At 41.7% G+C, this 14,074-nt stretch overlaps 1 protein-coding gene across 1 annotated transcript in view; it reads left to right on the top strand.

Annotated features, from left to right (window-relative positions):
- Nucleotides 1–11,931, top strand: part of LOC306659978 (uncharacterized protein C13orf42) — a gene marked incomplete at both ends in the record, with an annotated part of 32,928 nt that extends 20,997 nt beyond the window's left edge. Inside the window, 3 exons of the mRNA XM_079138023.1 lie at nt 8,323–8,470; nt 10,310–10,550; nt 11,757–11,931. Coding sequence (XP_078994149.1) covers nt 8,323–8,470; nt 10,310–10,550; nt 11,757–11,931 — 564 coding nt within the window. The remainder of the gene's footprint in view (nt 1–8,322; nt 8,471–10,309; nt 10,551–11,756) is intronic.
- Between the last annotated feature and the right edge of the window lie 2,143 nt (nt 11,932–14,074).

Genomic DNA, 14,074 nt, shown 5'->3' with positions numbered 1-14,074 from the left:
CAGGTGTTGGAGTAGTTTCTGTTTTTTAGTCTGTCATTTATTTCTAATTTCAATCCATTATGATCTGATAGAATACAAGGTAGTATCTCTATCTTCTTGTTTTTGCTAACAGTAGCTTTGTGGCATAAGACATGGTCTATTTTAGAGAAGGATCCATGTGCTGCTGAGAAGAAAGTGTATTCATTCTTTGTTGGATGGTATATTCTATATAAGTCGGTTAAGTCTAAATTGTTGATTGTGTTATTGAGATCTATGGTTTCTTTATTCAATTTTTGTTTAGACTATCTATCCAGCGGTGAGAGAGATGTGTTAAAATCGCCTAGTATTACTGTGTTGTGGTCTATTTGATTTCTGGAATTGAGAAGGATTTGTTTGATGTACATGGATGAGCCAATGTTCGGGGCATAGATATTTATGATTGTTATGTCTTGCTGATTTATGCTTCCCTTAAGCAGTATGTAATGTCCTTCTTTATCCCTTCTGACTAACTTTGGCTTGAAGTCCACATTATCTGAAATGAGGATGGATACTCCAGTTTTTTTGCTGTGTCCGTGTGCATAGTATGTTTTTTCCCATCCTTTCACCTTTAGTCTATGGGTATCTCTTTCTATGAGATGAGTCTCTTGCAGGCAGCAAATTGTTGGATTTTTCTTTTTAATCCATTCTGCCAGTCTGTCTTCTGATTAATGAGTTCAGGCCATTAACATTCAGGGTTATTATTGTGATATGATTTGTACTCCCAGTCATTTGACTCATTTTTGTTTTTTGACATGATTTTGTTTCTCCTTTATTTGGCTATTCCTTTAGGCTAGTTCCTCCCGTTGCTTATTTGCATCATTGTTTTTCATCTCTTCCTCATGGAATATTTTGCTGAGAATGTTTTGCAATGCTGGCTTTCTTTTTGTAAATTCTTTTAGCTTTTGTTTATCATGGAAGGACCTTATTTCATGGTCAAATCTGAAAGTAAGTTTTGCTGGGTATAAAATTCTTGGTTGGCATCCATTTTCTTTCAGGGCTTGGTAAATGTTGTTCCAGGCCCTTCTAGCTTTTAGGGTCTGGATTGAAAAATCTGCTGATATTCTTATTGGTTTCCCCCTGAATGTAATTTGATTCTTTTCTCTCGCGGCCTTTAAAATTCTGTCTTTATTTTGTATGTTAGGTATTTTCATAATAATGTGCCTTGGTGTGGGTCTGTTGTAATTTTGTGTATTTGGAGTCCTATAAGCCTCTTGTACTTGGTTTTCCATTTCATTCTTCAGATTTGGGAAATTTTCTGATATTATTTCATTGAATAGATTGTTCATTCTTTTGGTTTGTTTCTCTAAGCCTTCCTCAATCCCAATAATTCTTAAATTTGGCCTCTTCATGATATCCCATAATTCTTGTAGATTCTGGTCATGATTTCTTACCATCTTTTCTGTTTGGTCAACTTTGTTTTCAAGATTAAATATTTTGTCTTCAATATCTGAGGTTCTGTCTTCCAGGTGTTCTATCCTATTGGTTATGCTTTCTATGGAGTTTTTAACTTGGTTTATTATTTCCTTCATTTCAAGGATTTCTGTTTGTTTGTTTTTTTTTCAATATCTCTAACTCTTTATTGAAATAATCTCTTGCTTCCCGTATTTGCTCCTTTAACTGTTGATTGGTGCGATCATTTAATGCCTGCATTTTTCTTTCATCTTCTCCTTCAATGCCTGCATTTGCTCTTTCATCTCCTCGTTTGCTTCCCTGATTGGTTTAATTATGTACATTCTGAACTCCTTTTCTGACATTTCTTCTGCTGTGCTGTCATTGGGTTTTATTGATATAGTATCTAGGTTTGTTTGGGACATTTTCTTCCCTTGTTTTCTCATATTGGTCAGATGTCAGTGGGACTTTGTGATATTGCAGAATTCTTCTATTGGCTTATAGTGTCCCTGTAGATTTCCAGTGTCTCACCTTCCTGCCTTCAGTAGCCTGAAGTCTTGGAGTAACTTGATAATGCAGTGCTTCCACGGAAAGCTGCCCCTAGCCCGCTACTGGTTCCAGGACTTGGAGCTGGCTCTGTGTGGAAAGGCTCTCACTGGGGGGCTTGCTTCGAGATGCTGGAGAATCTGGCCCTGTGGGAGGAGCCCACCACCGGAGTGCGCAGAGCTGCCTGGGGAAGACTCTAGCTGCTCTGCCCTACTCTAATAAGCCACCCGAATCCGGGCCTGCCACCCGGGCAGCGCTTCACCGGGTGGGGGAGACTCACCCCGTCGCTCTGTTTTAGTCCGAGTCTCTCAATGCCTCCCCTTCTTGAATCCTGGGTTCTGGAGCGACTGCAGATGCAATCACCCTCTAGTCCACCATCTTGGATCCTGGAGTGGTTTCTTTTAAAAAGTGAAAAGACAAAAATCAAAACCTCAAAACCTATAGACTTAGTCGGTTTTATGTTACCATACAAAATACCTGAGACTGGTTAATTTGTAAGAAACAGATTTGTTTCTTACAGTTCTGAAGTCTCAAAAGTTCAAGGTCAGGAGCCCACATCTGGAGAGGTCCTTCTTGCTGTGTCATTCCATGGTGGAAGGAAGAAGGGAAAGAAAGCACATATAAAAGAGAGACAGGGGACTAGTGAGCTGAAGTCATCCTTTTATCAGGAGCTCATTCTCTCAATAACTAGTCCACTCCTGCAATAATGGCATTAATCCATTTATAAGAGCAGAGCCCTCATGACCTAATCACCCCTTAAGGTTCTACCTCTCAAACTGTTCCATTGGCAATTACATTTCTAACTCATGAATTTTGGGGATTGCAATCAAACAACAGTACCTGTCAACAGAGAGTTCAATGCATCTTTAAAAATGAAAGCAAAATAAATATTTCTTTTTTTTTCAAAATAAATATTTCTAAGATAAATCCAGAGTATTCATTTAATTGTCAGGAGACCAATAGTACAATAAATATTAAAGGATGATTTTTGGGAGGAGGGAATGTGATAACAGAAAGTTATATCCATACGTAGAAATAAAGACCCTTGAGAGGAAAGGGTAAAAACAAAATTTGTGGGGTTTTCTTTTTAAATTATCTAAAATACAACTGTCTATAGGAAAAAGTAGAACAGCATATTGTGTTTTTATAGCATAATTAAAAGTAAAATGCATTATAGCACTAATACAAAGAGTGGGAGAGAGGAATGGCAAATATACTGTTATAATTTGAATTGCAGAGATTAATACAAACTCCAGATCTTTTTTCATTTTCCAAAAAAGCAATATTTTCTAGTTAATTCTAAAGACCTAAAAGTAATAACAATCCTGCACTGATAAAACCCCTAACATATACATTGTGGTGTCTAAATGCCACTTCTGACTTAAAAACAAGGCTCCTTGGAGAAACAACAGAATTAAAGTCTGGAGTAGGAAATGTATAAGGTGAACATTGAGTATTGTGTTATGTCTAAAAATCTTGGAAACTCTCAAAGATGCTAAGATTGTGTCAAAGGAACTCAGGATCCACCTCGGAAGGGTTCTTGCTGTCAATGGATGGGACAATTTTGAGCACTAAAAAGGATAATTAGAAGTGATGAAAAGTCATGTTTAAAGTTCCTGAATTTTTGGTGATGATACCAGAACAAACCAATGAACCTCATTGATCATCATTTTCTTTTTGAGGTATTGGGGATTAAACCCAAGGCCTTGTGCATTCCAAGCAAGTGCTCTACCACTGAGCTACATCCTCAGCCCTTTTTATTTTGGGGACAGGGCTTACTAAGTTGTCCAGGCTGACCACAAACTCAGTATTCTCCTGCCTTAGCCTCCCCAATAGCTGGGCTCATAGTTGTCTTAGGAACTTTCTAGGAATCAATTCCTTTCTTTAAAAATAATAAATGAGACGAAAGGATCAATTATTTGTTCTTGTGTTTCTAAACACAATGGATAATTGGTGAACATTCTTCACACCAGAAACATAGCTAATAAATGCAGAAAGAATGTAGAATTAGAAAAATCATGCCAAACATGCATGAGGCCCTGGATTCAATCACCAGCACTGGGGGAAGAAAAGCAGCAACACTTTGGAACCAGTAATAAAATAATGGATCTAGACAATGACTCCAAAATCACTAAGAAAAAGACTAAAGATAAACTTTAAACTAGATGGAACAAGCTAGCATCACATAAATCCATATAAACCCATGTAACATAAAGCTGGAAAATGTACATTATGTACCTCCTGATATGTGGTATAGATCATCACTAATAAATTATTACCATAGGGAATGTGGTGGATGGAGGAACAGATCAACCAACATCACCAGGGAGTGAGTCAAATCTAGAATGTGAGAAATTCTGTAGAACAAATGATGTGGATTCTTCAACAATTAATTGGCATACATAAAACATTAAAAGAGATGCAAAAACATAGCAATGACAAACTTGGATCCTAATTTGAACACATGAACTTGCAAAAGACATTTTTTCAATCAGGGAAAATAGAACACAGACTGGGTATTTGTTGTTATTTAAAGGTTAGCAGTTTTGTTGACTATAATAATATTGTGGATAATACCTGAAATTTTTTATATTAGAGATATAGTGTGAAGTATCTATGAGCAAAATTATATTTTTTAGAGTTAGTTTTACAAAAAAAGAGGGAGTGCGATAGGTGAATAATATGGAAGAAAGTCAATGGATTTTGAAGTTGGTGGTGAGGACACAGGATTCATAGGACTATTTCCTACATTTTTTATATATGAAAATGCTTATAATGAAGCCACTTTAAGGACTAGAGTATGCTATGTACTCACCAGCCCTTTTAAGTTGCATTTGTGCTTATTAAAATCGTCATATTTGTTCCCAAACTGGTTTATGTTCTTTGGACTTATTATAATTTATAACAATGTAATCTAATTAAACATGATAAATGATAAAATATGAGTATGTAAGAAGAATTTCTTCTATGAAACAAATTTGGATATTCTAGAAAGATAGTTGATTTTTTTTAAAAACAACAGTGAGATCTGAACAAGGCAAATATGGAAGATTTGAAAAACAAATCATGAAGACCTAGAAGGATTTTGTACTCAAATTTCTTCACGGGTATTTGAATTTCCTAGTTCATCTTAAATAAACATACCTGGAAACTTTTGATGAGATATTGTGGATGACTTGGGCAAGAAAGAAGCTCAAGAACTCAAATAAACCCTATTCAAAGGATTGGTGATCAGCGAAATGGGGATTTGAGTGAAGATTTAGGAAATAATTATGCACATATGTAGAAACTCGATATTAAAATGAATGGTCTGCTCATTGTGGGGAACGGGGAGATGGCATCAGAAGTGGCAGGTGTAGAGGGACGAGGTAATTTGTCCTTTGAGTAGGGTCACTTTTGAGAGTGAGACAAGGTGCTATTCATAATTATGCTAGGGTAACAGGCATATACTGGGGTGATTACTGAGCAAACCAGGATGTTTGGTCACCCTGTCTGTAGGACATGGGATGAGAATTCCAGTCATTTAAACACACTAGGCCACCTGCTGTGTCTAATCAGGAGGAAGTCTAGCAGGAATGGATGCCAGATGTTAAGCCAGGAAGCAAACACCCCGCATGAACACCAGCAGAGAAGTGCTTGCCTGGGAGGTGGTTTAGGTCAGGTTTGGGGCTGGAAAAGTGTACCTCTTGGGTGGGATGCTGTGATTCCCTGGGAAGCAGCAGAGACCAGGGTCATCTTTCTGTGTGCTAAGCACGAGGAGGTGCACAAGGACACAAGGAGCCTCAGAGCCTTAGTACAGGAGCTTCTGTACTCTGTATTCACTGATCTGTATCCTGTCCCCTTGGGTCCTGTCCCCGGTGCCCCCATCATCATAGAGGTCTGCTCTTGTAAAGCCAGGGTGTAAGACTGGTGTTTGAGGTTTTCATCCTAGATTAGACACTGAGGTGGGGACCTGTGGGCCCGTTCTCCCTCCCCCATGCCCTAGTGCTTTTCAAATGCTGGTACTCAGCTGTGGTGCACTGGAGTCTCTGGATTATCCGAGTTTATTCCTTTGCAAAGAAGCCAGACACAGAAAGTCTCTACATCCAGCTGGGATTGGGCACCACTGTTACAGTAACCCTGACAATGACGAGGGAGACACAGACTATCCACATATCACCTCCCAGGATTGGGCTCTCAGACTGGAACAAAGGGCAGGTGCTTTTGTCTGCAGGGAAGGAAGGCAGGGTTAAGCAAGAAAAAAAAGCAATTTGTTTATTCATTTGTTTCTGCCCCTGATTAATTTCATAAAGGATCTCAGGGTGAAGCCTTCTTTTGAAGATGGGACTTGGTCACACACGCAAGTGTCAGCCAGTACAAATAATGACACCAGTGAGCCACCAATGACTCACATTCCAGCCATACCAGGACCCAAATCTCTTGTAACAGAATCAAGTTTTATAATGATGGTGTGTTGCATAGCCCAGCAGAGAAAGACTCCTGGTAGGATCCAGAAAAGGGCTCCGCAGGGTTGGGGGAGGAGCTCACCAGCCCGTTTCTGGGTGAGCCTGGGATAGTATCACTGCCACACAGAGCCAGAGCATCAGGTGTAGCTGGGAGACCTGTCTTAACTCCTAAAGCTCAAAGTTTTGGAAATAAGAAATATGATTGTGTATTTGGAATAACAAGTGTGAGGCTGAAAGGGCTACTGCCCACTAGCTCTGATGACCGGGACCTCAGTGGCCAAGGTGCCAATTTCTAGGCTAGTGGTTTATTTATTTGATTTAAAATTTATGAATGTTATCCTATGCGGTGTTGGACTTCCATGGCATCAGGTGCTTGGCAGGCTGTTCATGGGTCATGGTCAAGAGGATGATAAACAGATCATGCAGAAGTCAGCAAAGATCCTGAAACTTGGTTAGACACCAAATGGTTCATTTAAGTCTATACTTATTACTATTTATACATTTCAAATGAGCGTACTAAAATCTCTTCAATTTATTCCATGACTGTGGCCCAAACTGGCCACTTTCAAAACCGATGCCCTTTCAGAGTGTTTTCAACACGTCCTCTTTGTCCTCCTGGGAATGATTTGTCAACAACCTAACGAGCTCTTCTGGCTCCTGTGGGTGTTTAGCAGCAGGGAACAAGGTCAGAGAAAGATGCATTAATTTTTATGTTTTAATATTTATTAGTGCATTATAGTTATACATAATAGCAGGGTTTTCTTGGACACATTCATAAATGCACAGAACATATTTTGTTCCATTTCAATCCCCCATATTTCCTCTTCCCCTCTGCTCCCCCCTCCCCTGGCTCACCTGCTTCTACTCTATTGGTCTTCCTTCTATTTATTTTTTTTTATATGGGTGCATTACAGTTATATATAAAGTTGAAATGCATGTGATAAGCACATAAATGACATAATTTGGTCACCTTCATTTTCTAGTACTTTCCCGTTCTTCCCTCCCTCTGGGTTCCCTGCTTCTACTCCATGGATCTCCCTTGCATTATTTTTTCTAATGTCTGATGACAAATCTGTGAACAAGAATGAAACAGATCTTATTGTCCTTTTGTTATCCCTGCCTGAGATATTTAGAAATCCGTTGATTTATAGCATTTATGAATCTAGGTTATTGAACTTCCTTCAATGGGGCACTAAATCAACTTTACCTTTTTGAAAAAAATTAATTAGCACATAATAATTGCATATTTGGGGGGTATAATGAGATAGTTCAATACATGTATGCAAAGTGTAATGAGCAAATCAGGTTGATTAACATTTCTTCCTTCTTAGACATCTTTCATTTCTTTGTGTGGGAACCTTCAAACTCCTCTCTTCTAGTTCTTTATAAAATACATAATAAATTGTTGTGAATTATATTGGCCCTCCTGTGCTATGGACACTAGAGTTTATTCCTCCTATCTACCTGGATTTTGTAATTCTTCATCTCCGACTCATTATCCTTCTATCTCCACTCCTCTCTCCCCTTCCTCTCTACTTATAAGAGATCACAATTTTTAACTTCCACTTGTGAAAAAGGACGTGGTGTTTTTCTTTCCGTGCCTGGTTTATTTCACTTCACACAATGTCCTCCAATTCTGTCCATCTTGCGACCAATGGAGGATTTCATTACTTTTTTACGGCTGAGTAACATTCCACTGTGAAAATATACCACATCGTTTTAATCCACTCATTCACTAATAGACACTATGGTTTGCTTTATATCTTGGCTCTCAAATTTACCTTTGAAACCTCTTAAATTCATGACTCCACATTCATGAAGTTTTAGCAACACTTAATCCTTTCCAGCATCTCTGGCTTACGCGCCCGAGGGTGCCCGGAACCTGGCTCAGCCAGCCCTCTCTCCCGGTCTCCATCTCTAGCAGAAAGCCACCTCAAAGAAATACTCGCAGTTCACTGCCGATGTGGCCGAGGCCATCGCCTTCTTCGACGCCATCATTGCAGAGCTGGACACAGAGAGGGCGCCCCGGGCTGCTGAGGCCGACCTGCTGAACGAAGACGTGGACTTCGATGGTGCGTACTCGGGGAGGGACCTGTAACCTGGTGGCTGAAAGTTGGTGGGTATGTGAGTGGAACCCTGGGGTAGGCAGCAGGGTTTCCCCGCTTCCTGGTTAAAGGGAACCCCTGTCCCTGCCGGCCCCTGAGCTTGTCTCTGGGGACCTCCTGCTCTGGCTGCCCCTGCTGCTGCCGCCCAGCCTCCCGCCAGCACTCTGAGGCCCTGTGTGAAGGAAGACTTGCCTGTGGTCCACTTACCAGAGCTTAGACAGGGCAGGGCTTTCCCTGTCTTAATTCCCCGGGAGGGACAGTGATAGGGAAATGACTCAAGGGGCAAAATGGATGGGAGAGCTCCAGATTAGTGACGTGAGAAAGTTCTGGAGATTGCTATGTGAGTGTATTTAACACTACCCAGTGTCACATTTAAATATGGTTAAAATGGTGCATTTGATGCTATGTGCATGTCATCACAATTTTGAAAAAAGAAAGGGAAAGGATAAACTGTTTTTGAAAATCCTGCTTCTGATCCTCCCTAAGCCGGATGTTGGCTGTGGCATAGGGCAGGAGAGGCCCAGGAGCCTGCCCAGGCCAGCCAGTCCCTGGAGGGAGGGGAGGGGAAGGCCCAAGCTTCACCTTCCTCCTCACCAAGGTGGATCACTACGGAGAGCAAAGAAGTCTAACAGGCCGAGGAGTTGAGCCTGCTTTTAAATTCCCAAATTGCCCATTTCTTTAAACTTTGACTTGCCCCCCCACACACCCATTATCTAGATACTAAGGTAATGGCTTGTGGTAATAATATTAAATAAATCTTGAGGGTTTCAGCTAATGCTCAAAGGAGGACGTGCTTGCGGTTTGCTGTTGCTTTGGTCTCCATAGATGTGCATCTGTGAGATTTGGGTTTTCAAATTGGGTTCTGTGCCATATCTGCTGCTTCCCACGCTCATCCTACCCTGCTGGCGGTCGCTGGCCCTCCTCACCCATGCAGCCCAGCAGCCCCCAGCAAATGGAAGCCCGCACCCAGCAGTGAGACCTGGGCACTGCCGAATGTTGGTGGAAAGATGACAAAGTCCACTGAGGATGCAAGTGTCACCTTCACAATTACAATTTTTTAATGAAAATGTTTTTGTCACAAAATGACCTTTTTTTCTGATAAAAATAATGGTTTATGTTAACTGTAACTCAAGTTAATCAAACATGCTAAAGCATAAAGAAGGTAAAAAAATGTATGACCTGAAACCACCCAGAGGTAACCCACATGGAGCACATGACCTTTCCAAAGTGTTTATACACACACACACACACACACACACATACACACACACACACACACACACACACAAATCAAACACACACACACAAACTAAAACCCAAACCCCACACACACTCTAAAACAAAAACAAAACCAAACACAAGCATACACACAAAATCAAAACCAAAACCAAACATGCACACAAATAAAACTAAAACCAAACACACACATAAAAAAACCAAACCAAAATCAAACACACACACAGACACACACACATGCACGCACTAGTTTGTTTTATTTTATTAACAAAAATAGGCTCTTTCTTCATTTAACAATGTACAATACATCTTGGGCATGATTCCAAGTCAGTAAATACAGATCCCTGTTTTTGTGTTTGATGGAACTAATATTCCAGTACCCCTGCACCTACCTGCAGAGTCATTTCCCCTTGCTCAGCCATTTGGGCCTTTCTAAGAATCTGCTGTGACGAGCAATGTCATCTCCACCCATTCCCTGTGAGCTCTTAGGCCCATCCACCCCCTCCTTTGCCTCCTTCCCCTCTAGACGCTGAGCCCTCCCTTCCCAGGTCACCCTTTTCTCTCTTCCAGTGGCCACCAGCTCCCGGGAGCACAGCTTGCATTCCAACTGGATCTTGCGGGCGCCACGCAGACATTCTGAGGACATTGCTGCTCGCACAGGCCACACCTCAGACAGCCAGTTTCAAAGGAGCACTGAGCGCAGGACCATTGGCACCCAAAGGAGACTGGAGAGGCACCCCATTTACTTGCCCAAGGCTGTGGAAGGGGCATTCAACACCCTGAAATTTAAGCCCAAAGCCCACAAAAAAGAGTAAGTGCTTGGGCTTAAATAGCGAAGCCAAGATGTTTCTGTGTCCTCCAGACCCTTGGGTGGTCCTGAAGGTGCGTTGAGTGCCCATCCTACATGCCAAAATTATTCCTGTATATTGTATTTCTGGGGGCAGGACTTATAAAGATTTTTTTTTTTCTTTCTAAGTCTCCATTCTAACATGGTCCATTGTTGTCACCTGCTTGGAAGGACCTTTGGTGCCAGATTTGCCTCCCTTTCTCTCTGGCCCATTTATTTAACCCTTGTGCTTTGGGCCATCATCTTTCATCATTATCCCCAGATGCCACTGACACATTGTGTGCGACAGATTTTTAATGAGAGTTTGGGGTTGAACAGAGCAAGAAATTCACAGTCAGAGATGTCTCATGGTATCTTTGTGTGCAGTGACATTCTCGGGAGAACCAGTTATGCCTTCTCCTTGTTTCCCTTGACTTTATTGCTGAATATCTGTGCTCATTCCTGGCTTAGGGAAATGCCTGCAGTCCACTGCTTGTATTGTTTCCTTGGAGAAAACATATAAACTCTATTTCCAACAGATTATTATTCCAGGAGGTCGAAGAAGGTGCTACCGCTCTTTGCAGTCCTCTCTGGAACTGGGAATTGGTTGGTTAGAAAGACAAGTTCAATCCCAGACTCTCCCGGTTCTGCCTTGGAGGGCCATCTTGCCACCACCTCCTATGGTCTCTCTCCTCCATGTCCTCCTGTCCCAGGTCTAGTTACCATCACTAAGCCCCACACTCCTGGTCCCTGCTCATGCAGGTGTGAGTCCTGTGTTCTCAAGTCTTGGTCTGGCCAACCCAGGCCTTGCTGCAGGGGCCTGCCTGTCCAACAGAAGGGCCTATCAAGACTCAACCAGCTGTTTCCTTTGCTTCTACGGAAGTCACTCAACTCTAATGGAGTCAGGGTTTCTTAGATAGCATTTTTCTTTCACAATAATAAACCCTGTCTGAGACGTAATGAAACCATGACCCAGTCCTCATCACCTGTCCTTCTTCTGTAAGGCCAGGACAAGGCCCACCTGAGGTCCCTCCAGAGCCCCCATAATGACACTTGCTTGCTCCTTCCCAAAGCCCAGGACTGGGGGAGCAATCTGATGGTCTCCACAGGATGGTGATAATCCGGGCACCCCTTCCCTCTGTGCCGCTGGCCAAGCTGAACTTAAACCCTCTGCCTCATTCCTCCTTCTAGCCTGGGGAGCTCCAGACAGATCCTCTTCAACTTCTCAGGAGAAGATACGGAATGGAATGCAGAGCTTTTCGCACTGGACACCCTGGCACCTCCAGGGGAGGACTACTATGAGACAGAGAATCCCAAAGGGCAGTGGCTACTTCGAAAAAGACTGTGGGAGCGGGCAGTGCCCTGACTCCATCTGGGCTCCTGGACTTGTCTCAGGCTGAGTCTCTGAGAAGGCGTCTGCTTGTAGTTCAGCATAAGGTGTTCCATGGAGTTAAAAATGGAAACTGTGACAAAGTCCAACTCCTCTGCCACTGCCGACTGGTGCCTACCTAGTGCCAAATAGACCTGCAGCTTTCCGTAGAACATGCCTCAGGAGATGTGGAGCCTGGGTTTCCCCACCAGCTGAGCAGGGAGGAAGAGCCCGACTGGTGTTCCAGAGCAGAAGACACAGAGGACCTTGAGCAGAGCGCCCAGGCTCACTCCCCTGGCCGCGCCTGGCCTGCCCTCCTCGTGAGTGCTCATTCTGTTCAGTTCCAGAAATGAGTACTGTTTTGGAACTCTGGGCCAAAAAATTTCAAAGAGGCAGCTCTTCTTTCTACAGGGCTCAGAAACACCCCTTGGTTGTCTTCTTTCGTGCAGAATGGAAGCAACGCTTTGTCTCTTAAGTTTTCCAGCAATTTCTGGATTAAGCTGCAGATGAAGCCAATACCCTGGTGGTAGGGTGAGGGAAGGAGTCTGTCAGGACCCCGCTGTCACCCCTATCCCAAAAGATCAATTCCACTTCCCAAAGGCAATTGGCTAGAGAAGGAGATGAAATGAGTCTTTTTCTTTTGTTTTCTAGTTCTCACCCAATAAATCTTTATAAGTATCCATGCAACCAGTTTATGACAGGCTGTGTGTCCCCTTGTCCCCAGTTCAGAGATTAATCAGAACCCTAAGTTCTTCTGGTCTAGAAAGGATTTCTGTATCTCTAGAACGGAACTATCTGAATCAGGATTTCACTGTAAGTGCTTTTTGCTTTTTTGTATTTCTAACATACGTTTTGTATTTTTGCATATAGCTACATGCACTCCGGTTTGAGGACCACTGGTTTGGAGAATACACTGCACTCTGTCCATTCTTACTTTCTTCTGATGCTTTTTGGCACAGCAGTTGCCTGGGGGTCGCATGCCCATGAATGTATGTGTCCTGAGGGGTTGACAGAGGGACTAGAGGAGGAGAAATCAATCATCTAAATTCAGCAGGGCTGTTCCAGGCTAAGATCACTCTGAGAATTGAATAAAGGCTTTCCTTCTGCCATGCCTGTGTGATACTATTCTTATTGTTCAGTTTTTAAGAAAAAAACTTTTTATTTATGTGAACCAGATTGTCTGAATCTAAGTATTTTTAGCTCCTAAAAAGAAGAAGAAGAAAAAGAAAACCAATTAGTGATTCTCTAGCATTCTTAGAAATTTTATATCAACATGCTTTCAGAAAGAAAACATACTGGAAATGCTTTAATACTTCTCTTTATTATTTTTGGAGTGCCAATGTCAATATTTGGGAGGTTTCTTTGGTTTTGTTGCTTATACTAACCTGACTATAGCCAGAAGCTTGACTAAAAAATAAATGTTTGGGAGACTTGTTTTATAAACTGTATTAAAGTACTGTAACGTATCCCCATGGATCATTCTTTTTCGCCAAATGTGGCCTTGTTTGAAGTCTTGTGTTTGAAAGTTCTCTGCTGGGGATAAAGCCAGGATAAAGGTCTCTTTACTCTTCCTCTTATCAAACTACAGTTTATCAGAGATCTACCCTGACATTTGTGGTAAAGGCACTGTGTATATTTTGCTTTATAGAAAAGAAAAAAAAAATAAACAGGACAGAGAGGATGTTTGGAATTATGATTTTTTCTTTTCTAGCATTTATTCCTTATGGGATATGGAACTGTGCTTTTTCTATTTTGCTTTATGTTTTGTATGTTTTTGTCTTTAATAAGACAAATACACAGTCTGTCTGAAAAAGATTCCACAGTTTGGAAATATAAGGCTGGTTTGTCTTTTGGGATGATTTTTGTCTTTGAAGTTGGTAATAAACCCCAGGATCAGGGCTCTGCCTGGGGAATCCTGGATAGTATCTGTTGGGGTTTGAGATAAATGCATCTGAGACAGAGTCAATTCAGAAAATCAAATGGATCTGTTTGATTCTTGTCTCCCTGAGTTGACAAGGTTTTCAATGGAATCATGTGGTCGTTGGGGTAGTACATTAGCCACTGAAACTTTCCCAAAACTGTATTAGTTTGGTTACATGAAAATTGACCTATCCTTAGACAAAATGTCAAGAAAAGAAGA

This window comes from Sciurus vulgaris, assembly GCF_902686455.1.
Source record: "Sciurus vulgaris genome assembly, chromosome: 4".
Lineage (NCBI taxonomy): Eukaryota > Metazoa > Chordata > Mammalia > Rodentia > Sciuridae > Sciurus > Sciurus vulgaris.
The sequence above is the reverse complement of the archived record's forward strand: the minus strand, read 5'-3'. Positions and strand labels throughout refer to the sequence as shown.